This window comes from Erythrolamprus reginae, chromosome 6 (assembly GCF_031021105.1).
Source record: "Erythrolamprus reginae isolate rEryReg1 chromosome 6, rEryReg1.hap1, whole genome shotgun sequence".
Classification (NCBI taxonomy): Eukaryota; Metazoa; Chordata; class Lepidosauria; order Squamata; family Dipsadidae; genus Erythrolamprus; species Erythrolamprus reginae.
In genome coordinates, this window is record NC_091955.1 from 7,124,971 (window position 1) to 7,151,568 (window position 26,598).

Sequence of the window (26,598 nt, forward strand, 5' to 3'; positions counted from 1 at the left end):
ATCATCTATCTATCTTTCTATCTATCATCTCTATCTATCATCTATCTATCTATCTATCTATCATTTCTCTATCTATCATCTCTCTCTCATCTATCTATCATCTCTATCTCTCTATCTATCTATCTATCTCTATCATCTCTCTCTCTCTATCATGTATCTATCTATCTATCTATCTATCATCTCTCTCTATCATCTATCTATCTTTCTATCTATCATCTCTATCTATCTATCATCTATCTATCTATCTATCTATCTATCATTTCTCTATCTATCATCTATCATCTATCTATCATCTCTATCTCTCTATCTATCTATCTATCTATCTATCTCTATCATCTCTCTCTCTATCATCTATCTATCTATCTCTATCATCTATCCATCTATCTATCTATCTATCATTTATCTATCTATCTATCTCTATCTATCATCTATCTATCTATCAATCAATCAATCATCAAGTATTGCTCAAAAAAATAAAGGGAACACTCAAATAACACATCCTAGATGTGAATGAATGAAATACTGTATTCCCATTGAATACTGTGTTCTGTACAAAGTTGAATGTGCTGACAACATGTGAAATTTATTGTCAATCAGTGTTGCTTCATAAGTGGACAGTTTGATTTCACAGAAGTTTGATTTACTTGGAGTTATATTGTGTTAAGTGTTCCCTTTATATTTTTTGAGTAGTGTATTATTTTACTGAAAGACTAGTAGATTCTTGGAGCAAACTTCCAGCAGATGTGGTTGATAAATCCACAGTAACTGAATTTAAACATGCGTGGAATAAACATATATCCATCTTAAGATAAAATACAGGAAATAGTATAAGGGCAGACTAGATGGACCAGGAGGTCTTCTTCTCCCGTCAATCTTCTAGGTTTCTATAATCTATCTAATCTATACCTACCTACCTACCTACCTACCTACCTATCTATATCTCACTTTCTTATGCATGTAAATATAAATGCAATAGTTCAAAATTATAAATGTGATATGTATCACTATTACAGCAGGCATTAGTTGATGAACATTGTAAGTTGTGCATGCAGACACTGTATGCTATATTTATTGTGGGTGTATTTGTTAGCTTGTATTTTTAATCACCATTATATATATATATATATATATTTAGTTCTGCAGATATAAAGTTTGATAAATTAGCAGGTAGAATACAGGTAGCCCTTGACTTACAATGGTTTGTTTAGTGACCGTTCAATTTAACAACGGCCCTTTCCCCAAAAAAGGTGACTTATGAACTTTTTTCACAGTTGCTACCTTTGCAGCCTCCCCCTGACCATGTGACCAAATTTGGACGCTTGGTAACTGGCTCATACTTATGATCTTTGCTGTGTCACGTGGTCACATGATTCCCTTTTGTGTCCTTCCAACAAGCAAAGTCAACGAGGAAGCCAGATTCACTTAACAACCATGTTACTAACTTAATCTTGGTGATTCATTTAACAACTGAGGCAAGAAAGGTCATAAAATGGGGGAAAACTCACTTAACAACAGAAATTTGGAGCTGAATTGTGGTTGTAAGTGAAGGACACCCTGTCGAAAACAATCACAGTATCTTTTTCAGTAATATCAGCATGGATGAAAGCCAAGCCAAGTCACACTTCTCTCCCCTTTCAGATAACGTCTCTTGTAACACTGCAACTGTTAACCTTGATTGGCCATGACGATCAGTTTAATGGACCAAGATACAAATGTGCGGTTTCCCTGGATTTCATCAGAGCCATTTCCAGGTAAGTTTTGTCCCTGACTTCTAATGCTATGTGCACTTTGGTCGAGTCCCAGTCTGGTAAAACCACTCCTGTTGTGAGTGATCCTTGTCAGCCTCAGGAAATGTCTAATTCTGAAGACAAACAGCCAAGTGCCTTAGTTTATCCTGCGTTAGGGCGGTTATCAGATGGTAGTGGAGACGGGAGTGAAGGGCCTCGGGGGGCTGATATTACTACGGAAAGTGGTTCCCTGTCAAATAGTAATGAGTTAGTGATCACCAGAAGGGGCTGGCAATATTGCACTCTAACCACTGCGCCACTAAGGCTCTTTATAACCAAAAGCCAACATAGGTTTGTCAAAAAAGATCATGCCAGACCAATCTTATGGCATTCTTTGACAAAGTGACAAAATTAGTGGACTGGGGAATGCTGTCAATATAATTTACTTGGACTTCAGTAAGGCATTTGATAAAGTAAATCATAACCTACTATTAAATAGAGTGGGAAAATGTGAGTTAGACAGCATCACTACCAATTGGATTCATAACTGGCTGACCAACTGAACTCAATGTGTAAGTCCTCAATGGAACTGCACCTACATGGAGGGAAGTAGGCAGTGGAGTACCCCAAGGCTCTGTTTTAGGCCCAGTACTCTTCAACATCTTCATTAATGACTTGGACAATGGGATAGATGGGGAACTCATGAAATTTGTAGATGACATTAAGCTAGCAGGAACAGCCAACACTCCAGAAGACAGGCACAAAATACATAAGAATATTGATAGACTTATTATTATTATTATTATTATTATTATTATTATTATTATTATTATTATTTATTAGATTGGTATGCCGCCCCTCTCCGTAGACTCGGGGCGGCTCACAGCAATAGCAAAAAAACAATATACAGACTTGAACGCTAGGTGCTATCAAACACAATTAAATTCAATGGTGAGAAAAGTAAGGTTCTACATTTAGGCAAGAAAAGCAAAATGCACAAGTACAGTATATGTGGTACCTCGCTCAACAGCAGTAACTGTGAGAGGGATCTCGGATAAGACGGAGTGGCTGTGGGTTTTGTCTCCCAGGGACAATTCCATCTGTCTGTCCATAACCCTGGGGGGGGGGGAATTATTGACCCCCTCTGAGAGGGTCCGCAACTTGGGCGTCCTCCTCAATCCACAGCTCACATTAGAGAATCATCTTTCAGCTGTGGCGAGAGGGACGTTTGCCCAGGTTCGCCTGGTGCACCAGTTGCGGCCCTATTTGGTCCGGGTCTCACTGCTCACAATCACTAATGCCCTCATTTCATCGAGGCTCGACCACTGTAATGCTCTCTACATGGGGCTACCTTTGAAGAGTGCTTGGAAACTTCAGATCGTGCAGAATGCAGCTGCGAGAGCAATCATGGGCTTTCCCAAGGCATGCCCATGTCACACCAACACTCCACAGTCTGCATTGGTTGCCGATTAGTTTCCGGTCAAAATTCAAAGTGTTGGTTATGACCTATAAAGCCCTTCATGGCATCGGACCAGATTATCTCAGGAACCGCCTTCTGCTGCACGAATCCCAGCGACCGATTAGGTCCCTCAGAGTTGGCCTTCTCCGGGTCCCGTCAACTAAACAATGTCTTTGGCGGGCCCCAGGGGAAGAGCCTTCTCTGTGGCGGCCCCGACTCTCTGGAACCAGCTCCCCCCAGAGATTAGAACTGACCCTGCCCTCCTTGCCTTTCGTAAACTCCTCAAAACCCACCTTTGTCGTCAGGCATGGGGGAACTGAGACATCTCCCCCGGGCCTATACAGTTTATGTATGGTATGTTTGTACGTATGTCTGCTTAATAATGGGTTTTTAAATATTTTAAATTGTAAATTATTAGATTTGTTATGAACTGTTTTATTGTGTTGTGAGCTGCCCCGAGTCTACGGAGAGGGGTGGCATACAAATCTAATAAATAAATAAAAATAAATAAATAAATAGATGGGGAACTCATGAAATTTGTAGATGACATTAGCTAGCAGGAACAGCCAACACTCCAGAAGATAGGCACACAATACAGAAGAATATTGATAGACATTATTATTATTTTTATTTATTAGATTGGTATGCCGCCCCTCTCCATAGACTCGGGGTGGCTCACAGCAATAGCAAAAACAATATACAGACTTGAACATTAGGTGCTATCAAACACAATTAAATTCAGTGGTGAGAAAAGTAAGGATCTACATTTAGGCAAGAAAAACAAAATGCACAGATACAGTATATGTGGTACCTCGCTCAACAGCAGTAACTGTGAGAAGGATCTTTGGGTGGACAACCATTTAAATATGAGCCAGCAATGTGTGTTGTGGTCCACCGGTGGTGTGTGGAGACTCATATTTAGGACACTTGCAGTGTCTTGTCCCTTTTGCAACCTCCTGACAAACAAAGTTAATGGGAATGCCAGATTCGCTTAACGACAGTGTTGCTAACTTAACAACTGCAGCGATTCCCGTAACAATTCTGGCAAGGAAAGTCATAAAAATGGGGCAAATACCACTCGCTTAGCCAAGAGAAATTTTATACAGGTAGCCTTTGACTCTGTGACCAATTGTCGGGATTAATAATCCTGGGTGATATTCCATTGTATTACCATATAAGGCAATGTAGAATGTAGCCGATGGATTGACAAAACCCTTACCCTTGTAAAATGGTAGAACAAATTAATGTTTGTTCAATGAAATATCAGAAGGGGTGTCATGATTAGCAATCCTGGTTGATATTTCATTGTATTACAATATAAGGTAATGTAGAATGCAAAGCATGTTAATGATGAGTCATTGGGTGTGAACTGCAATGTGATTGGGCCAGGGGATTATAAGATGGAAATCAACTTCACCATGATTCCTCTGTGTTATTCATGGTGGTGGTTGTTAGTGGGCTGGCTGGAGCAATTTGAGTATGAGTTGGATATTGAGTAGAGTAGTAGCAGTGATACGAAGAAACCTGGATAGGTTTAGTATCTACTAGAAACCTGGATTGGTTCAGTATCTACTTGTAACCTGGATTGGTTGAATATCTACTTGTAAGTAAGCTGAATATAACTGATGTAAAGTTCCTGTATATAGAAGAATGAAGCACTGAAGAGTAAAACTATTGTTTTTCTACAAAATATGTCTTCGTTCATTTATTTGGTTCACTAATTGCCACAATATATTCTGATATCTTATATAGTCCTCTTGCATTACTCTGCATATACAGTGGTACCTCTACTTACGAACTTAACTTGTTCCGTGACCAGGTTCTTAAGTAGAAAAATTTGTAAGAAGAAGCAATTTTTCCCATAGGAATCAATGTAAAAGCAAATCATGCGTGCAATTGGGGAAACCACAGGGAGGGAGGAGGCCCTGTTTCCTTCCCAGGAGATTTCTAGAGAGGCCCCACGGAGGCTCCTCCCCTCCTTTTCTGGCCTTGTTTCCTCCCAGGAGATTCCTAGAGAGGCCCCTCATAGGCTTCTCACAGCCATTTCCGATCCTGTTTCCTCCCAGGAGATTCCTAGAGAGGCCCCACAAAGGCTTCTCCCTGCCTTTTTTGGCCCTGTTTCCTCCCAGGAGATTCCTAGAGAGGCCCCTCATAGGCTTCTCACAGCCATTTCCGATCCTGTTTCCTCCCAGGAGATTCCTAGAGAGGCCCCACGAAGGCTTCTCACAGCCATTTCCGGCCCTGTTTCCTCCGAGGAATTTCGTAGAGAGGCTCCACGGAGGCTTCTCCCCACCTTTTCAATCCCCGTTTCCTCCCAGGAGATTCCTAGAGAGGCCCCACAGAGGCTTCTCCCTGCCTTTTCCCATTACAGTTTCGGAGGCTCGGGTTTGTAAGTGGAAAACTGTTCTTAAGAAGAGGCAAAAAAATCTTGAACCCCCGGTTCTTATCTAGAAAAGTTTGTAAGTAGAGGCGTTCTTAGGTAGAGGTACTACTGTATATATCCAGACACCAATAGTGGTTGTAAGTCAAGGACTAGCTGCGTATTGTTTGAAGCCATTTGGTGGCACTCAAGCCTACTTAGTTTTAAGATCTTAGGGGTGAGTTCCTCAGACGTCAGAGTCTGCTTAGTTGCTACTCTCAGCAATTGCAACTCCCTGCCGAGGGAGGCCAAGTATCCTACTCCCTCCTGGCATACAAATAATTCCATATTCCAGTAAATATTTAGCCTTTCAGCAGGTGTCCTGCTATTCTGTTTTAATGCTTTCTTTTATTGTCGGAGTGTTATTTATGCTTTTACTTGCGAATTTTGATTTGTTCTTTCCCCCTTCCCTACAGTGTTGTTTTTAATATGCCTTTTCGTGGCTGCTTTGAGCTTCCTTTCCGTGGAACAAAAACTTGAATCAAATCTTTAAATCTTGCTGATGTTTCGAGGATCAGACTTTCTCTGATCGGGCATCGCGGCGCTCACAGTCAGGACAACATTATTTCATCTCTCTTTCCCCCCGAGTCGACAGTTTTGAACTTCAGGCAATCTAAGCGTTTTCAGAATCCCACGTTGTAGAAAAATAGTGTTATTTTTCAGCTGGTGTGTGTGAAATCTTTCCTTAAGAACTACCTGTATACGAAGCACAAGGCCGTTGGGCACACTTCGAATGTGATTCAGAAATAGCACTGAAGATTCTTTTTTTAAAAAAATCATATATGCTCACTTTTTTTTTTTTAATCTAAAATAAAAAGCATTCACTTCAAAAATTGACCCTTTAAAATAAACAATTGACCCTTTAAAATAAACTCACAACCATGACTGAGCCCTGTTGTTAAGGTGGGACATTTCTGAAGTGAATTTTTCCCCATTTTGCAACTAAAGGGAAATATTTCTTCATCCAGAGGGTCCTTGGTTTATGGAATTCACTTCCAGAAGAGGTTGTGACAGCTGTCAGCCTCGATAGCTTCAAGGCAGGATTAGACAGATTCGTGGATGCCAAGTGTATCGGTGGTTATTGAAATGGATGTCCATGTGCCACCTCTATGTTGGTTGAGGCAGGCACAATTCCCTTGGGTAGCATTTGGCCTTCTCCAGGTCCCGTCGACTAAACAATGTCGTTTGGCGGGCCCCAGGGGAAGGGCCTTCTCTGTGGCGGCCCCGGCACTCGAACCAACTCCCCCCGGAGATTAGAACTGCCCCCACCCTCCCTGTCTTTCGTAAACTACTCAAGACTCATTTATACCGCCAGGCATGGGGGAGTTGAGATAGCTCTTCCCCCTAGGCCATTACAAGTTATGCATGGTACGTTTGTGTGTATGTTTGGTTTTATAATAGGGGTTTTTAGTTGTTTTTTTATTATTGGATTGTACATGTTGTGTTTATTATTGTTGTTAGCCGCCCCGAGTCTGCGGAGAAGGGCGGCATACAAATCCAATAAATTATTAAATTAAATTATATAAATTATTGTTGGGGTTCAAGGGAAAGGGAGGGTTTTGCCTTCTCTTTCTGCTCAAGATCCCCATGGACAATTGGTGGGCCACTGTGGGACACAGAATGCTGGACTCGATGGGCTTTGGCCTGATTCATTTTACCATATCTTGGAAAGGCGATCGGGGTTTTTTTCTCCTTGTAGACAATGAGATGCTTTATAATAACAACAACAACAACAACAGAGTTGGAAGGGACCTTGGAGGTCTTCTAGTCCAACCCCCTGCTTAGGCAAGAAACCCTCCACTATTTCAGACAGATGGTTATCCAGCATCTTCTTAAAAACTTCCAGTGTTGGAGCATTCTCAACTTCTGGTGGCAAGCTGTTCCGCAGATCAATTGTTCTAACTGTCAGGAAATTTATCCTTAGTTCTGAGTTACTTCTCTCCTTGTTTAGTTTCCACCCATTGCTTCTTGTTCTAGCATATGAGAAGCTTTTGTGTTAATTTCACAGACATGAATTATTTTTGAAATGTGATCTTAATAACGAGGCCGAAACTGGAACGGATGGCCTTTGAAAAGCGGAGGCAATTTATTTCATGGTTAAAATTACAATGTCTTGCTGCTTTTTTTCCCCCCCAATGATCTATTTCTTTTAAAAACCCTTCTGAAGCAAAAACTTCAGAAGAGAAGGATTTAGGGGTCGTGATTTCTGACAGTCTCAAAATGGGTGAGCAGTGCGGTCGGGCGGTAGGAAAAGCAAGTAGGATGCTTGGCTGCATAGCTAGAGGTATAACAAGCAGGAAGAGGGAGATTATGATCCCGCTATATAGAATGCCGGTGAGACCACATTTGGAATAATACTGTGTTCAGTTCTGGAGACCTCACCTACAAAAAGATATTGACAAAATTGAACGGGTCCAAAGACGGGCTACAAGAATGGTGGAAGGTCTTAGAAACATAGAAACATAGAAGTCTGACGGCAGAAAAAGACCTCATGGTCCATCTAGTCTGCCCTTATACTATTTCCTGTATTTTATCTTAGGATGGATATATGTTTATCCCAGGCATGTTTAAATTCAGTTACTGTGGATTTATCTACCACGTCTGCTGGAAGTTTGTTCCAAGGATCTACTACTCTTTCAGTAAAATAATATTTTCTCATGTTGCTTTTGATCTTTCCCCCAACTAACTTCAGATTGTGACCCCTTAAGCATAAAACGTATCAGGAAAGACTTCATGAACTCGATCTGTATAGTCTGGAGGACAGAAGGAAAAGGGGGGACATGATCGAAACATTTAAATATGTCAAAGGGTTAAATAAGGTTCAGGAGGGAAGTGTTTTTAATAGGAAAGTGAACACAAGAACAAGGGGACACAATCTGAAGTTAGTTGGGGGAATGATCAAAGGCAACATGAGAAAATATTATTTTACTGAAAGAGTAGTAGATCCTTGGAACAAACTTCCAGCAGACGTGGGTGGTAAATCCACAGTAACTGAATTTAAACATGCCTGGGATAAACATAGATCCATTGTAAGATAAAATACAGGAAATAATATAAGGGCAGACGAGATGGACCATGAGGTCTTTTTCTGCCGTCAGTCTTCTATGTTTCTATGTTTCTATTCTGGAGTTTCTTCATTTTTGTATATAAAGGCAACTTCAGCATGGAATATTAATACTGATAGATCAAAATTTAGTTTCAGAAGAAGGGAGGGAAGGATTTTTTTACTCTTCTAAAGGCATTCTCTCTCTCTCTCTTTTTTTCTCCCTGACAAAACACAAAAAATACCGTCAAAGTGTTTCTTAGATTGTTCAAGTTTCGTCAAAAGGCCGGGGTTAACCGCTGCTAAGAATGGAAGAATGCAGATTGCAAATTGATGCAGATGAAAGGAGTTATGCCGTACATAATGCTAGAACAGGTGGTTTGGAAGAGGACCAGAATGTTCAATAGCAAACACGATTGCTGTTTTGCATCTCCAAACAGCGAGCTGTGTTTACTAGCTTAAAAAAAAAAAACACACAAAAACCCTCTTCTTTATCTGGAGCTAAAATTATTATTTGGCTTAAATTGAGGGTAAATTTTTGAATTTGAAAACCAATGCAACTAGAAAACTAGGTATCATTCTCAATATGTGTCTGAATAAGTTATATATCAACAGGAATGCTTTCTTTTCCTTCACTCCTTTCCTTCTTCCTTCCCTCCTTCCTTCCTTCCCTCCTTCCTTCCCTCCTTCTCTTCTTCCTTCCTTCCCTCCCTCCTTCCTTCCCTCCTTCCTTCCCTTCTTCCTTCCCTCCTTCCTTCCCTTCTTCCTTCCTTCCTTCCCTCCTTCCCTTATTTCTTCCTTCCTTCCCTCCCTCCTCCCTTCCTTCCCTCCCTCCCTCCTTCCTTCCTTCCCTTCTTCCTTCCTTCCCTCCTTCCTTCCTTCCCTCCCTCCTTCCCTTCTTCCTTCCTTCTTCCCCCCTCCTTCCCTTCTTCCTTCCTTCCCTCCTTCCCTCCCTCCTTCCTTCCTTCCTCTTTTCATATTCCTCCGTCTTCCTCCCTCCCTCCCTTCCTCGCACTCATACATACATATTAGCATATCTGTCACTCAGTAAGCTAAAATAATAAACTTGGCACATCATTTCTTTGATTTGCATTCCTATCTTTTCAAACAGAGAAGGCGAATGACAAAATCAAACTATGTCATATCTGAAATATTTCCAAATTACATTCTACCAAAAGAGGCTATACAGTTTTTTGGCGGAAACATTGTGTTAAGAACAAAGCAATTTAACTTTCAAATGCATTGGGGGGAAAAATAGTAAAAAAAAGTAGTATATATATCCAACAGAAAAAACATATACATACATACATACATACATACATACATACATACATACATACATACATACATACATACATATACAGTATTTGGTTTCATAGATTTTCATGGGTACAGGTATGATGGTCTTTGTATATTCGGGTTTCTTCCCGTGTAGGATTTAGAAATTTCTGGCGATGTTTTGATGAGGTCCCACTCATCATCTTCAGGCTGGTGCTTCTGTCCTTGCTCTAGAGTGAATATATATATATTTGTTTTCGTAGATTTTCACGGGTACAGGTATGACGGTCTTGGTATATTTAGGTTTCTTCCTGTGTAGGATTCAGAAATTTCTGGCGACGTTTTATATATATATATATATGTATGTATCACATGTTATTGCTGAATTTTTAAAATTAAGGGAGACTAGGACAGCGCTATTTCGGCCTTATTCTGGCCTCATCAGCTAGCCATACCCTTACTGAGATTTGATCCTGGGGCCTCTACCTTGTAAGGCAGAGAATTAACCTCTAGGCCACCAGATCTGATCCCTTCAGCTTTGTACCAGGGAGGAGCTATATGTTTTTTCTGTTCAATATACCAGGGTGATCCAACAGAAAAAACAATGCTTAAATTAGATGAAGGCGTCCTACACCAGAAATACTATTTTATAATAGCAATAGTATTTAGACATATATACCGCTTTTACAACCCTCTCTAAGCGGTTTACGGAATCAGCCTATTGCACCCAATAATCTGGGTCCTCATTTGACCCACCTCAGAAGGATGGAAGGCTGAGTCCACCTTGAGCCGGTGGTGAGATTTGAACTGCTAAACTACAGCTAGCAGTTAGCTGAAGTAGCCTACAGTGCTGCACTCTAACCACTGCGCCATCCTGGCTTTAAGGACAGACCGAGTCAGCCTGTTTAATTTTTCTCAGCATTTAACGTCCAACCTGCAATTTATAACAAACGAACATTTAAATAGGAAAAGGAAATATGTATTTATACAATACAAAATGAGGACCTGGATTGTGGGGGCAATAGCCTGGCTCTGTTAAAAAGTGCTATTGCTAACATGTTGTAAGGCGCCCTGAGTCTAAGGAGAAGGCGGCATAAAATTAAACCATACATAAACCAAAATAGTTAGGGGAGGTGTCAATTTCCCCATGTCTGGTGGCAAAGGCGAGTTTTCAACAACTTACGAAAGGCGAGGAGGGTGGGGGCAGTCCTAATCTCTGGGGGGAGTTGGTTCCAGAGGGCTGGGGCTGCCACAGAGAAGGCTCTTCCCCTGGGCCCCGCCAGATGACATTGTTTAGTCGATGGGACACGGAGAAGGCCAACTCTGTGGGACCTCGTCAGCCGCTGGGATTTGTGTGGCAGAAGGCGGCCCCCGAAGGTATTCTGGTCCGATGCCATGTAGGGTTTTATAGGTCATAACCAACACTTTGAATTGTGACTGGAAACTGATCGGCAGCCACTGCAGGCTGCGGAGTGTTGACAAGACATGGGCGTATCTGGGAAGGCCCCTGATTGCTCTCGCGGCCGCATTCTGCACGATCTGAAGTTTCTGAACACTCTTCAAAGGTAGCCCCATGTAGAGAGCGTTGCAGTAGTTAAGAGCGTTCTTTGTGGAGGCCCCAGCCCTCTAGAATCAGCTCCTCGGGAGATCTGTACTACCCCGACCCTCCTCGCCTTTCGTAAGAATCTGAAGACTCATTTATGTCATCAGGTTCGGGCCAATTAGATCTTGACCCCTGGCCAACGAATGATTGTGTGATTGTTGTAAGAAATGGATGTGATTGATTTTTTTTTTTAATCAATTGGGGATTTTAGATAGCCATGTAATTCTACATTAATTGGATTAATTTTATTGTAGATCACTGTTTTTACATGTTGTAAGGTGCCCCGAGTCTTCAGAGAGGGGCGGCATAGATATCCAATTAATAAATAAATAAAACAAATAATCGGTGGAATGACTTGTCTCCAGAAGTTGTGGGGTCTCCATCACAGGAGGTTTTTATGAAGAGGCTGGGCAGCCACTTGTAGGTACAGGGTGGGGCTGTCAAATTCATGTCACAGCAGCATCACGAATCCCAGCGACCAGTTAGGTCCCACAGAGTGGGTCTTCTCCGGGTCCCGTCGACTAAACAATGTCGCTTGGTGGGACCCAGGGGAAGAGCCTTCTCTGTGGCGGCCCCAACCCTCTGGAACCAACTCCCCCCAGAGATTAGAATTGCCCCCACCCTCCTTGCCTTTCTTAAACTGCTTAAAATCCACCTCTGCCACCAGGCATGGGGGAATTGAGATACACTTTCCCCCTAGGCCTTTACAATTTTATGCATGGTATTTATTTATTTATTTATTTATTTGATTTTATTTTATTTTATTTTATTTGATTTGACTCAGACTCGGGGCGGCTAACAACAGCAGTAAAACAGTACAACAAAATCCAATACTAAAAAACAGTTAAAAACCCATTACTGTATATAAAAACCAATCATACATACAGACATACCATGCATAAAATTGTAAAGGCCTAGGGGGAAAGTGTATCTCAGTTCCCCCATGCCTGGCGGCAGAGGTGGGTTTTAAGCAGCTTCCATAAGGCAAGGAGGGTGGGAGCAATTCTAATCTCTGGGGGGAGTTGGTTCCAGAGGGTCGGGGCCGCCACAGAGAAGGCTCTTCCTCTGGGTCCCGCCAAGCGACATTGTTTGGTTGACGGGACCCGGAGAAGACCCACTCTGTGGGACCTAACTGGTCGCTGGGGTTCGTGCAGCAGAATCTGTATGTATGTTTGGTTTTTATAATAATGCGTTTTTAACTGTTTTTAGTATTGGATTATTATTATATGCTGTTTTATTATTGCTGTTAGCCGGCCCGAGTCTCCGGAGAGGGGCGGCATACAAATCCAATAAATGAATGAATGAATGAATGAATGAATGAATGAATGAATGAATGAATGAATGAATGAATGAATGAATGAATAAATAAATAAATAAATAAATCACATGATGTATTGGGACTTTCTCACCTTTGCTAAACCGGGCGTGGGCGTGGCCAGTGCATAACGCATCCAAGATTGACAGCCCAGGGTGTCCCGCTTGAACAGGGGGTTGGATAGAAGACCTCTGAGGTCCCTCCCAACTCTGATTGTTTGCTGCCATTTCTCAGGACGATTTGATTACACTGACCTATTGTGTTGACGTTTCCAGGACCGTGAACTTCGACATCACCAAGTATTTGTATGACTTTCTGTGAAGACCCCATGGGCGCTGCTGCGACGGCGACTCAGGCGAAGCCCATTTGCTGCACCCCACCGTCCAGCCATCCAGGATGGAAAAATGGGGGTGGGGGGCGTCTCTTGGATTTGTCCAGTGCAGGTGCCAACCCAGCGTGGAAGAAGATGAAAACGCTCTCGTTGGCCTGGATGGATCTGTCGAAGGGAGGCTTTACCTGATACCCTGGCGCATTGGGAACAGACGTGTTAATTACAAACAGCAGGGACTAGGCACAATCTGTTCCCCTCTTAATTACTTCGTTTCAGCGGCGAGATGGCCTGAAACCCGTCTGACAAAGATGTCGCTTTGTGCCGCGTCCCCTGCGTTTTGAACCTGGCGGCAGGATCTCCACGCCCGGCCTTTTCACTTCCTCTCCGTGGGAGGTTGTTTCCACTTGTGAGCCACAGCTAAAAGCGCCATTCAGTAGAGTGCCGCATACAATAAATAACACAGTTGACCTGGTGGGATGCTTTCCTTTCCTTTTTAGATCTTAGCCTACTGACCCAGCAAATCTGGAAAACAGGGAATTATCAAGGGAAATCAGCGGTTCGGGAATTATCAGGGAATTTGTAAAAAAAACAAATGGAATAAATCAGGGGGGGAAACAAATTTATTAAAGTGTTTAAAAGTCAGGGAAAAGTCATGTAAAAGGAAAACGGATCGCGCTGCCTGGCAGAGTCAAGCAAACATGAGCATAACTCTGGCCACAACTTGCTTCTTCAGCTGCCGATATTTCTCCACGGCTTAGCCGTTTGGTATGACGTCATCTACGACCGCGCCTTCACTAGATCGCAAGTTACAGGGAAATGTCAGGAAATATCAAGGAATTTCAAAATGCTTTCTCACTTGGACACCCTGTGACCGTTACTGATTCTCTACTTAGAAAGAAAGAAAAAAAGAAGGGAGGGAGGAAGGAAGGAAGGAAGGGGAGGGAGGGAGGGAAGGAAGGGGAGGGAAGGAAGGAGAAAGTAAAGAGGAATGGAAGGAAGGAAGAAAGGAGAAAGAAGGAAGAATGGAAGGAAGGAGAAAGTAAAGAAGAATGGAAGGAAGGAGAAAGCAGGAAGAATGGAAGGAAGGAAGGAATGAGAAAGTAAACAATGGAAGGAATGAAGGGGAGAAAGAAGGAAGAATGGAAGGAAGGAAGGAAAGGATTTTACCTGCTCTTTAACTTTTCACCAAATGCCTAGCGTTTACAGCTGCTAAGCCATATTTTATGAGAAGTGAGAGGAAACCCTGTCTCCTACTGGCATTGATGATGTTACCTTGTTTGGGTAATGAAACATCTGTAAGGAAACAGCCAAGCTCAGACAGCACCGAGGAGCCGTAAGGATATTTACTTTCTGAGACCAGAGATTACTTCGGTAGAGCTAAGGTAAGTATTTTCTTAATCTAAAAATATACAGGCATATGTGTATTTCTAGATTTAAGTAGCTAGTTTAATGAAAAGAAGGACCAGGGGAGACATGATAGCAGTGTTCCAATATCTCAGGGGTTGCCACAAAGAAGGAGTCAACCTATTCTCCAAAGCACCTGAGGGTAGAACAAGAAGCAGTGGGTGGAAACTAAACAAGGAGAGAAGCTACTTAGAAATAAGGAGAAAATTCCTGACAGTTAGAACAATTAATCAGTGGATCAGTTTGCCTCCAGAAGTTGTGAATGCTCCAACACTGGAAGTTTTAAAGAAGATGTTGGATAACCATCTGTCTGAAGTAGTGTAGTATTTCCTAAGTAGGGGTTTGGACCCCTCATATACACTCTCGTTGGACTTCCAAAGTATCCAAGTTGTGGCTGTCCTTTTAGGTCAGGGGTCTCCAAACTTGGCACTTTTAGACTTGGTGGTTTTCAACTCCCAGAATTCCCCAGCCAACCTGGCTGGTTGATGAATTCTGGGAGTTGAAGTCCCTGGGTCTTAAGAGTTGCCAAGTTTGGAGACTCCTGACCTCGATCAAACAGTTTATCTCAGGTAGGAAGTTAGACCTAAGACTTAGAATTTAGAATCACTTTATTGTCACTTTGAACGTACACCAATCGGCATCCATTAAAATTAAATTTTGTTGCATACAGCTTTCAAAGGACCTCCACCTCGAATATACACCACATAGACACTACTAAATATATGACGTTCTTGGTATATTCCGGTTCCTTCCCGTGTAGGATTACACCTAATCAACAACCATTAACTAATCAGCATACCTCAGCTACATCAACGACCCCAGGTGCTACCCCACTGACTCACCAGGAAGTTTCTACACAGCAGGCAATTGCTGGGCCATCAAACCACACTCAGCCACCAGTATTTATAGAAGGAAGGCAGCTCAGGTCTCGCTGTGTTCGCCCTAGAACAAGGACAGAAACACCAGCCTGAAGATGACGAATGGGACCTCGTCAAAACATCGCCAGAAATTTCCAAATCCTACACGGGAAGAAACCCAAATACAGTGATCCCCCGGGTATTGCGAGGGTTCCGTTCCAGGACCCCTCGCAATGACCGGTTTTTCGCGAAGTAGCGCTGCGGAAGTAAAAACACCATCTGCGCATGCGCAGATGGTGTTTTTACTTCCGCAGCAGTGAGGAGCCGAAGATTGGGGTTTCCCCACCGCCCACGCAAACTCCTCGCTACCGCTCGCCCGCCCTTCGCCCGCCCACGCCGTTCGCTCGGGCCGCTTCCGAGCTGAGTCCTGAAGCCAATTCGCTTCAGGACTCAGCTGGGAAGCGGCGAGAATGAACGGCGTGGGCGGGCGAAGGACGGGCGGGCGGCAGCGAGGAGTTTGCGTGGGCGGTGGGGAAACTCCTCGCTGATGCCCGCCGCTCGCCCTCCCGCCAGCAAGAGGGGGAAGACCTAGGGAAGCCGCCCAGCAGCTGATCTGCCCGGCGCCATCTACGCATGCGTGCCCATAGAAAAAAGGGCGCGCATGCGCAGATGGTGTTTTTACTTCCGGGTTGCAAAATCGCCATATAGCCGTTTCGCATAAGGCAAGAAAAAGATGAGTTTACCAGACGGCCCAGGGAACAAAGCTGATAAAAACCTAGTCAGCCTGCAAGAACTACTTCAAAACTCCGTACTATCATAATTTTTTCTTGAATGGGAAAGTCCTCTTCTGAAATCTGGATGGAGCGGGACAGGAAAAAATTTGATTTCTCCAGAAATCAACTTTTCAATGAATGACTCCAGTAGTTTCTTTTTAAACAGGGCTACCAGCCGTTTTTGGAGCCAAGGATGCTACATCATAAGTCAAACCTTGAAATAATAAGGGGTACAGTGTTCCCTCGATTTTCGCGGGTTCAAACTTCGTGAATAGCCTATACCACGGTTTTTCAAAAAATATTAATTAAAAAATACTTCACGGTTTTTTCCCTATACCACGGTTTTTCCCACCCGATGATGTCATACGTCATCGCCAAACTAAGAATTTTTGCAAATAACAAAAAAAATAATTATTGTTAATAAGCAATTATGTTTATAAATATCAGGATCGCTAAGTGTCTTATTCAATGGTGAGTACCAGTAATAATGGTGAGTAAATGGTTGCTAAGGGAATGAGAATTTGCAGTTTAGGGGTTTAAAGTGTTACTGTCCATAGCCAAAAATGGTGTATTTACTTCCGCATCTCTACTTCGCGGAAATTCGACTTTCGCGGGCGGTCTCGGAACGCATCCCCCGCGGAAATCGAGGGAACACTGTATACAAGTTTGAGTTTTATTTTATTTTTATTTTTTTTCAATATATATTTATTAAATTTTTCCATTTTTTTTTAAAAGTACATAATCATATTTACAGATGAGTCTACATCATATATACATTCCTATCGACATTGTCTTCTAATTACTTTTAGATTTCTTGATATTTTATTTCGATGTTTCTTTTGAGTTTCTTTTTTTTTGTCCATTGGTACCATTTTGTCCAGGTGTCATAATAGTCCGATTCTTTTCGATTATTAAGCTCCATTGTCAATCTGTCCATCTCTGCACAGTCGTATATTTTCTTGATGATCTCATTGTCTTCAGGTATTTGCGGATTTTTCCAGTTCTGTGCAAATACAATCCTTGCAGCTGTTGTAATATGCAAGCTGAGATATTTTACATTTTTAGAATAGGTACCTCTCATAATACCCAGTAGACAAAACTCTGGCGTATATTCTATTTTTATATTTGTTATTTGACACAACCAATTATTTATTTTTTCCCAATATTTTCTTGTCTCTGGACATAACCACCATAGATGAAAGAAGGTGCCTTGAGTGTTTTTTACATTTCCAACACATTGGACTATAATTTTTGTGCATTTTAGCTAGTCTTTTGGGTGGAAGATGCCAACGGTATAGCATTTTATATTGGTTTTCTTTGTATATTGTGGATTTTGTTAATTTGATATTTCTCTTCCAAATCTGTTCACATTCCTCTCTCTATATATATCTGATGGAATATCATAAATATCTGATGGAATATGGAAGACCAGAGGAGATAGTTAAAGGTACAATGATTGCCTGGGCGAAAAATGAGTTTTATTTTTTAAAGCAACAAAGTACCATAAGTTGCTTGAGAGAATATTTTCACTTCAGGCAGACAGTAGGGCAGAAATCTGCATTGCAAAACTAGCGCTCTGGAATGTAAATAGTCTGAGCCAAAGAGGAATTGAAAGGAAGGAAGACTGGAGCAAAATTGAGAGTACGAAAACAAAGACAAAATGTTCTTCTGCCAACTCTAGTTTATTTATTCTGCCACCTCCCGCTCTTGAATGGACAGATGTTCTTGTCCACTCGGAAGGAGGCGTCTGTAATATGGTAAATGATTTAGCTTTACTAGATAAATGGTCTAAGCAATGGAAACTGCAGTTTAATGTTTCCAAATGTAAAATAATGCACTTGGGGAAAAGGAATCCTCAATCTGAGTATTGTATTGGCAGTTCAGTGTTGGCAAATACTTCAAAAGAAAAGGATTTAGGGGTAGTGATTTCTGACAGTCTCAAAATGGGTGAACAGTGCAGTCAGGCGGTAGGGAAAGCAAGTAGGATGCTTGGCTGCATAGCTAGAGGTATAACAAGCAGGAAGAGGGAGATTATGATCCCGCTATATAGAATGCTGGTGAGACCACATTTGGAATACTGTGTTCAGTTCTGGAGACCTCACCTACAAAAAGATATTGACAAAATTGAACGGGTCCAAAGACGGGCTACAAGAATGGTGGAAGGTCTTAAGCATAAAACGTATCAGGAAAGACTTCATGAACTCAATCTGTATAGTCTGGAGGACAGAAGGAAAAGGGGGGACATGATCGAAACATTTAAATAGATTAAAGGGTTAAATAAGGTCCAGGAGGGAAGTGTTTTTAATAGGAAAGTGAACACAAGAACAAGGGGACACAATCTGAAGTTAGTTGGGGGAAAGATCAAAAGCAACATGAGAAAATATTATTTTACTGAAAGAGTAGTAGATCCTTGGAACAAACTTCCAGCAGATGTGGTAGATAAATCCACAGGGACTGAATTTAAACATGCCTGGGATAAACATATATCCATCCTAAGATAAAATACAGAAAATAGTATAAGGGCAGACTAGATGGACCATGAGGTCTTTTTCTGCCGTCAGACTTCTATGTTTCTATGTTTCTAAGGATAGAACAGGAAATCTCAAAGCAGTAGCACCAAACCATATAATAATCTGCAAAACTGAATACGTTATTTGCCATTTTCAGCTGACTGGTTCTTCTTTTTCCTAACTTCCTCGTTTCCCTTTAGGCCTCATTGAGAAGGGTGGCTTGATTTTGGGAATATTTTAGGCATCCCACTTAGTCGGATGACATAGATGGTTCCCAACGAGCAGTTGTAAGTTGAGGACTACCTGCATTCAAAATTAAGGCTCCCCAAATTAAAAAAGGCCAAATGTGCTTTGGAACAGATGGGCATTGATGTCATATATCTTGGCAACCCCTTAAAGCAGCTGCTTCTTTTTCTGGTGGTGTGTGGCTGCTGTGTTGAATTGTGTGCATTGAGCCATGGGAATATCTGATCTTGATGGACACACCTTTAGGTTTGGGGAAGGAAAATAGGGGGGGGAAATTTACCTACCAGGTATTCATCCGGCCAGTGTCCCTAGTCTGGTCAGTTTCAGCACATTATTTTATCCTCTGGTTAGGTCTGGAAAAAAAACCCCTTTTTGAAGGGAATAGCAATGAAAACCTGCAAATTGGGAAGGTCTTCAATGAAAAACACCGCAGCAGGCTTTCTTGTAAAAATATATTTTACTTCTCAGCAAACTGTTTCTCTAAATAAACTATCACAATACAATAAGGTTCAGGAGGGAAGTGTTTTTAATAGGTAAGTGAACACAAGAACAAGGGGGCACAATCTGAAGTTAGTTGGGGGAAAGATCAGAAGCAACGTGAGAAAATATTATTTGACTGAAAGAGTAGTAGATCCTTGGAACAAACTTCCAGCAGACGTGGTTGGTAAATCCATAGGAACTGAATTGAAACATGCCTGGGATAAACATCCATCCATCCTGAGATAAAATACAGGAAACAGTATAAGAGCAAACTAGATGGACCACGAGGTATTTTTCTGCCGTCAATCTTTTATGTTTCTCAGCACAAACTACTATAACAAACCACTCAGCACACCCATGCAAGGGTGTTACTCCTTATATATAGGTTACAGCCAATCAGGTTGCAGCGCAATTAGCAAACCCACGATTACATACTGATTATGGTTTACATCAGCCCTTCCTATGGTTACCAACCATTTCCTTGCATTGTAATATCTCAAGAAAGAAACTTATTTCTGACAGCACCTAGTTAGGGCTGGAAAAAAATCTTTTTCGGAGGGAATTTACAATGAAAACAAGCCTGCAAAGACTTAGGGCTGGGGGGAAAAAATCTTTGGAATAGCAATGAAAACAAGCCAGGAAAATCATTAGAAAAAAGTTTTGGGGAAAAAAATGCATTTGGAGTATAAGACGCACCCAATATTTTCAGCCTATTTTAGGGGGGAAATGGTGTGTCTTATACAGTGGTACCTCATCTTACAAATGCCTCATCATACAAACTTTTCGAGATACAAACCCAGGGTTTAGGATTTTTTTGCCTCTTCTTACAAACTATTTTCACCTTACAAACCCACCACCGCTGCTGGGATGCCCCGCCTCTGGACTTCTGTTGCCAGTGAAGCGCCCGTTTTTGCACTGCTGGGATTCCCCTGAGGCTCCCCTCCATGGGAAAGCCCACCTCCGGACTTCCGTGTTTTTGTGATGCTGCAGGGGAATCCTAGCAGCGCAAAAACGGGCACTTTGTCGGCAACGGAAGTCCGGAGGTGGGGTTTCCCAGCGAGGGGAGCCTCAGTGAAATTGCAACATCGCAAAAACACAGAGGTGGGGTTTCGAGGATTCGGTGTTTTTGCGATGCTGCGATTTCACTGATGCTCCCTTTGCTGGGAAACCCCACCTCCGGACTTCCGTTGCCAGCCAAGCGCTCGTTTTTGTGATGCTGGGATTCCCCTGCAGCATCGCAAAAACACAGAAGTCCGGAGGTGGGGTTTCCCATGGAGGGGAGCCTCAGGGGAATCCCAGCAGTGCAAAAACAGGAGCTTCAGCTGACAAAAGGGGTGAATTTTGGGCTTGCATGCATTAATCGCTTTTCCATTGATTCTTATGGGAAACATTGTTTCGTCTTACAAACTTTTCCCCTTAAGAACCTCGTCCCGGGACCAATTAAGTTTGTAAGACAAGGTATCACTGTACTTCGAAAAATATGGTAGATCTAAGGGGAAATTTCCACACAGAACAATTAATTGGTGGATTAAGAGGCTTTAGAAGTTGTAGGTGGTCCAATACTGGAGGTTTTTAGAAGAGACTGAACGGACATTTGTCTGAAATGGTATAGTAACTGAATTTAAACATGCCTGGGATAAACATATGTCCATCCTAAGATAAAATACAGGAAACTTCAGATCGTGCAGAATGCAGCTGCGAGAGCAATTATGGGCTTACACCAACACTCCGCAGTCTGCATTGGTTGCCGATCAGTTTCCGGTCACAATTCAAAGTGTTGGTTATGACCTATAAAGCCCTTCATGGCATTGGGCCAGAATATCTCCGGGACCGCCTTCTGCCGCACGAATCCCAGCGACCGGTTAGGTCCCACAGAGTTGGCCTTCGACTAAACAATGTCGTCTGGCGGGATCCAGGGGAAGAGCCTTCTCTGTAGCGGCCCTGACCCTTTGGAACCAGCTCCCCCCGGAGATTAGAACTGCCCCCACCCTCCTTGCCTTTCGTAAACTTCTTAAGACCCACCTTTGCCGTCAGGCATGGGGGAATTGAGACATCTCCCCCGGCCTATATATTTTATGCATGGTATGTTTGAGTGTATGTTTTATTTTAAATAAGGGGTTTTTAGTTTTTTAATTATTTAGTTTTTTAGTTATTGGATTGTTACCGTATATTGTTCTTATTATTGCTGTGAGCCGCCCCGAGTCTGCGGAGAGGGGTGGCATACAAATCGAATAAATATAAATATATAAATAGTATAAGGGCAGACTAGATGAACCAGGAAGTCTCTTTCTGCTGTCAATCTTCTATGTTTCTATAAGGTCTCCTGCCTGAGCAGGCGGTTGGACTAGAAGACCTCCAAGGTCCCTTCCCACTCCGTTATTCTGAGCTTGGTGGGCATCTCCTCTAATACCTGGTGGAGAATATCAGTGTGTAAGTATGAGGCTATAGAGAGAATATATACTGTAGATCAGTGGTTCTCAGCCCCTTTGGGAGTCGAACGATCGTTTCACAGGGGTCACCTAAGACTATGGGAAAAGAAATTTCCCATGGTGTTAGGAACGAAAGCTGCTATACTGGCACCTTGGAACATATTTTTACAATCTGACCAATCAGGCATTGACAGTGGGCGTGTCCCTCTGACCTTCCCGTCAATCAGCTTAAAGCTCTGTTGGGAGAATTGGCACTGGACTTATGGTTGGGGGTCACCACAACATGAGAAACTGTATTAAGGGGTTGCGGTATTAGAAAGGTTGAGAACCACTGCTGTAGATATTCCTGCTCAAGTGTATTTCTGGAGTTCAATATAGAAACACAGTAAAGGCGAACTAAACCATGTTGTTTGGTGGGGCCCAGGGGAAGAGCCTTCTCCGTGGCGGCCCTGACCCTTTGGAACCAACTCCCCCCAGATATCAGAGTTGCCCCCACCCTCCTTGTCTTTCGTAAAGTTCTTAAGACCCATCTCTGTCGTCAGGCATGGGGGAATTGACACATCTCCCCCGGGCCTATACAGTTTATACATGGAATGTTTGTGTGTGTGTTTGCTTTTAATAATGGGGTTTTTAGTGTTTTTTAAATTATTAGATTTGTTCTTACATTGTTCTTGTTATTGTTGTGAGCCGCCCCGAGTCTACGGAGAGGGGCGGCATACAAATCTAATAAATACAAATACAAATACAGTACAACTCTTCATTTTAGAATAAAGAAAGTATGAATTATTTGGGGATTGAACATTTGCCATACTGCTGAGTTTAATTCCGAACAAAATGTGATTAATCAGCCCGATGCTCTCAAGTGAGTTGTAATTTTCAGCTAACTGCTGTTTCAGGCTTGAATTCAGCTAAACTAAGAAAGTCTTGGGTTTATTTTTAATGCACACAGAATGTAAACAGGAATAATTTTATAACTGACTTGAATCCTAATTCATTATTTGTAAGTATCACAGACACTGGTCCACGAATTCCCAATAGGGAAAGGCGTAGGAAGGGACATCAGTTAACTGAGCAGAAAACTTTAAATCAACTGTATTTTAGATTTTATTTTTTTTTAAATTCTACTCTGCTTCTACTTAGTTTAACAATTAAGATGGTTTACAACAACGTTAATAAATAGAAAATAATGCAATAAAAATGGAAAGCGGTATTAAAATCAGTCATTTTGTGTGTATGTATTGGATGTATCGGTGGAGAGATGGATGGATAGGTAGGTAGGTAGGTAGGTAGATGATAAAATAGGGATAGATTAGATAGGGATTGATAAAGATGGATGGGTATAGGAATAGGTGGAGAAATGGATTGGATGGACGGATGGATGGATGGATAGATAGATAGATAGATAGATAGATAGATAGATAGATAGATAGATAGATAGATAGATAGATAGATAGATAGATAGATAGATAGGTGGGTCAAATGAGGACCCAGATGGTTGAGGGCAATAGACTGATTCTGTAAACCGGTTAGAGAGGGCTGCAAAACCACTACGGAGCGGTATAGAAGTCTTAAATGCTACTACGGAGCACTGATGGTGTTGCTTAGTATGGTAATGAAACATCTACAAGAAAACAACCAAGCTCAAATGGCGCCAAGGACCCCTCATGTCAATCTTGAATTACAAATATTCTCCTTTATTCTTCCAAGCGTGATTGCTTTCTCCAGTGAATTTCCCCGCATGGCACGATCAAAATAAGTGAGATTTATTTATTTATTTATTTGATTCGATTCGATTCGATTCGTATGCCGCCCCTCTCCGCAGACTCGGGGCGGCTCACAATAATACGAAGAATATATCACAAATCTAATATTAAAAAGTCTCTAAAAGCTCCTTATTTAAAAAACAGACATACACACAAACATACCATGCATAAATTATATAGGCCAGGGGGAGATGTCTCAATTCCCCCATGTCTGACGGCAGAGGTGGGTTTTAAGAATTTTACGAAAGGCAAGGAGGGTGGGGGCAATCTTAATCTCTTGTTGGAGCTGGTTCCAGAGGGTCGGGGCCGCCACAGAGAAGGCTCTTCCCCTGGGTCCCGCAAGACGACATTGTTTAGTCGACGAGACCCGGAGAAGGCCAACTCTGTGGGACCTAACTGGTCGCTGGGATTTGTGCAGCAGAAGGCGGTCCTGGAGATATTCTGGTCCGATGCCATGAAGGGCTTTATAGGTCATAACCAACACTTTGAATTGTGACCGGAAACTGATCGGTAACCAATGCAGACTGCGGAGTGTTGGTGTAACATGGGCATACCTAGGTAAGCCCATGATTGCTGTCGCAGCTGCATTTTGCACGATGTGAAGTTTCCGAACACTCTTCAAAGGTAGCCCCATGTAGAGAGCGTTACAGTAGTCGAACCTCGAGGTGATGAGGGCATGAGTGACTGTGAGCAGTGACCCCCTGGTCCAAATAAGGCGAGATTCAAATCTACAAATGGCATTGTTCCTCATTCTCCTCCATAACGGCGACTAGTGATGTAACCGCGTCTCAGTTCTGCTTCGGTAGGCTTTCTAACATCCTTCAAAAACATTAATAAGTAATTTTGTTCCTGCTCTTTTATTTTTTATTTTTTCCGGTTGAAAACCAGCTGAATGGGGAGTTTGCCATGTATTCCTCCCAGGAGACGCAGTAGGGTCCATTTTGATACATAACTCGAGCCCGCGAAATGGGAAGAGCGCCAACTGATGATAATGCATTTATAGAGCTGGGAGGTTTACCCTATAAACAACGGTCTGGCGAGGTTTGATAAGTCAGAATTGCCGCGTTCATTGTCTGCGTGGATTCATGCACAGGAGGAGAAATAATCCCATTATCAATCATCAGAAAATAAATACGCCACAGCAGGCATTCATATGGCTTGCAGTGATATGCTGGAGCTACGGCCTCGGACGGTGTCACACAATTCATAATGTTGGACTAAATGGCTGCTAAGTTTAATAGAGTGCCAGATAAAAGGAGTGTTGCATTAGATACAGCTACAGCCTTCCAAAGCTGCAGAGAGAGAGGGAGTCATTTTTCGGATAAATTGGCATTTTTTATTTTATTTTATTCAAAAAGATTAAAACACAAAGCACAAAGGATAAGGCAAAAAAAAATATAACAGGTGCAAAGTAGAATGAGAGAAAAACATTAAAAAGGTGGCTTTTTTTAAAAAAAACACCTATATTATTATTTATTGTTATTGTTATTGGAGAAGAGTGGCATACAAATATTATTATTATTATTATTATTATTATTATTATTATTATTTCAATACAACACAGCAAACGAGATCACTATACTGGATTTCGTATTTCATCACCAGTCGGGTGCTTCCCAAGCACCTAGGACTGCGTGATGTAGCGGCGAATTATGTTTGCTGATCCCAGTAAAGCGGCCTGTTGCAATTGACAGATGGAGATGTTGTCAATTCCGATGGTTTTCAAATGTCCGCTGAGATCCTTTGGTACTGCGCCCAGCGTGCCAAGTACCACTGGGACCACTTTCATGGGCTTATGCCAGAGTCGTTGCAGCTCGATTTTTAGATCTCCGTATTTCACTAATTTCTCTAGCTGCTTCTCCTCAATTCTGCTGTCTCCTGGGATTGCGATGTCGATGATCCATACTTTCTTTTTCTCCACAATCAGGATGTCTGGTGTGTTATGCTTCAGAATTCGGTCAGTCTGAAGTCGGAAGTCCCACAGTAGTTTTGCTTGCTATTATTATTATTATTATTATTATTATTATTATTATTATTATTATTATTATTATTATTTTATTATTTTATTATTTTATTGTTATTATTGTTATTATTATTATTAAGATTTCTATGCCGCCCTTCTTGAGGTGACTCAGGGCAGTGTACAACATTATAAATACAACAATATGTAAAGAAATCTAAATTACTATAAAAGAATTATACAAATTACTGAAAAGTATTTTAAAAACCCATACAGTCACACACATTCATCCAATTCAATCATACATAATATAATATCACTCCCGGCCACCATGCCTGTCAACAAAGGTAGGTCTTATGAGCTTTATGAAAGATCAGGAGGGAGGGGGCGGTAAGTATCTCTGGAGGGAGTTCGTTCCAGAGGGCTGGGGCCGCCACAGAGAAGGCTCTTCCCCAGGTCCTGCCAGATAGCATTGTCTGGCCGGCGGGACCCAGAAAAGGCCAACTCTGTGAGACCTAACTGGACGCTGGGATTCTTGCGGCAGGAGGCGGTCCCGTAAGTAATGTGGTCCAATGCCATGTAGGGCTTTAGAGGTCATAACCAACACTTTGAATTGCGTCCAGAAACCAATTGGCAGCCAATATAGAGTGCTGAAGAAACATGGGCATACCTTGGGAGGCCCATGACTGCTCGCGCGGCTGCATTCTGCACAATTTATTTATTTATTTATTTATTTATTTATTAGATTTGTATGCCGCCCCTCTCCGCAGACTAATCTAATAATTTAAAATTTAAAATTTAAAACAGTTAAAAAAACCCATTTTTAAGCAGACATACCTACAAACATACCATACATAAATTATATAGGCCCGGGGGAGATATCTCAGTTCCCCCATGCCTGACGACAAAGGTGGGTTTTAAGGAGTTTGCGAAAGGCAAGGAGGGTAGGGGCAGTTCTAATCTGGGGGGAGCTGGTTCCAGAGAGTCAGGGTCGCCACAGA

The 26,598-nt window shown here is 42.1% G+C and overlaps 2 protein-coding genes across 3 annotated transcripts in view; both read left to right on the forward strand.

The window, feature by feature from the left end:
- The window catches only part of ORC5 (origin recognition complex subunit 5), an 87,019-nt gene extending 73,372 nt beyond the window's left edge, over window positions 1-13,647 (forward strand). For both annotated transcript variants that reach the window (XM_070755188.1, XM_070755189.1), the window contains exons 14-15: window positions 1,639-1,751; window positions 13,120-13,647. In XM_070755188.1, coding sequence (XP_070611289.1) covers window positions 1,639-1,751; window positions 13,120-13,165 — 159 coding nt within the window. In that variant the 3' untranslated portion in view covers window positions 13,166-13,647. The remainder of the gene's footprint in view (window positions 1-1,638; window positions 1,752-13,119) is intronic.
- Window positions 1-26,598, forward strand: part of RELN (reelin) — a 522,908-nt gene that overhangs the window by 122,578 nt on the left and 373,732 nt on the right. The window lies entirely within an intron of this gene.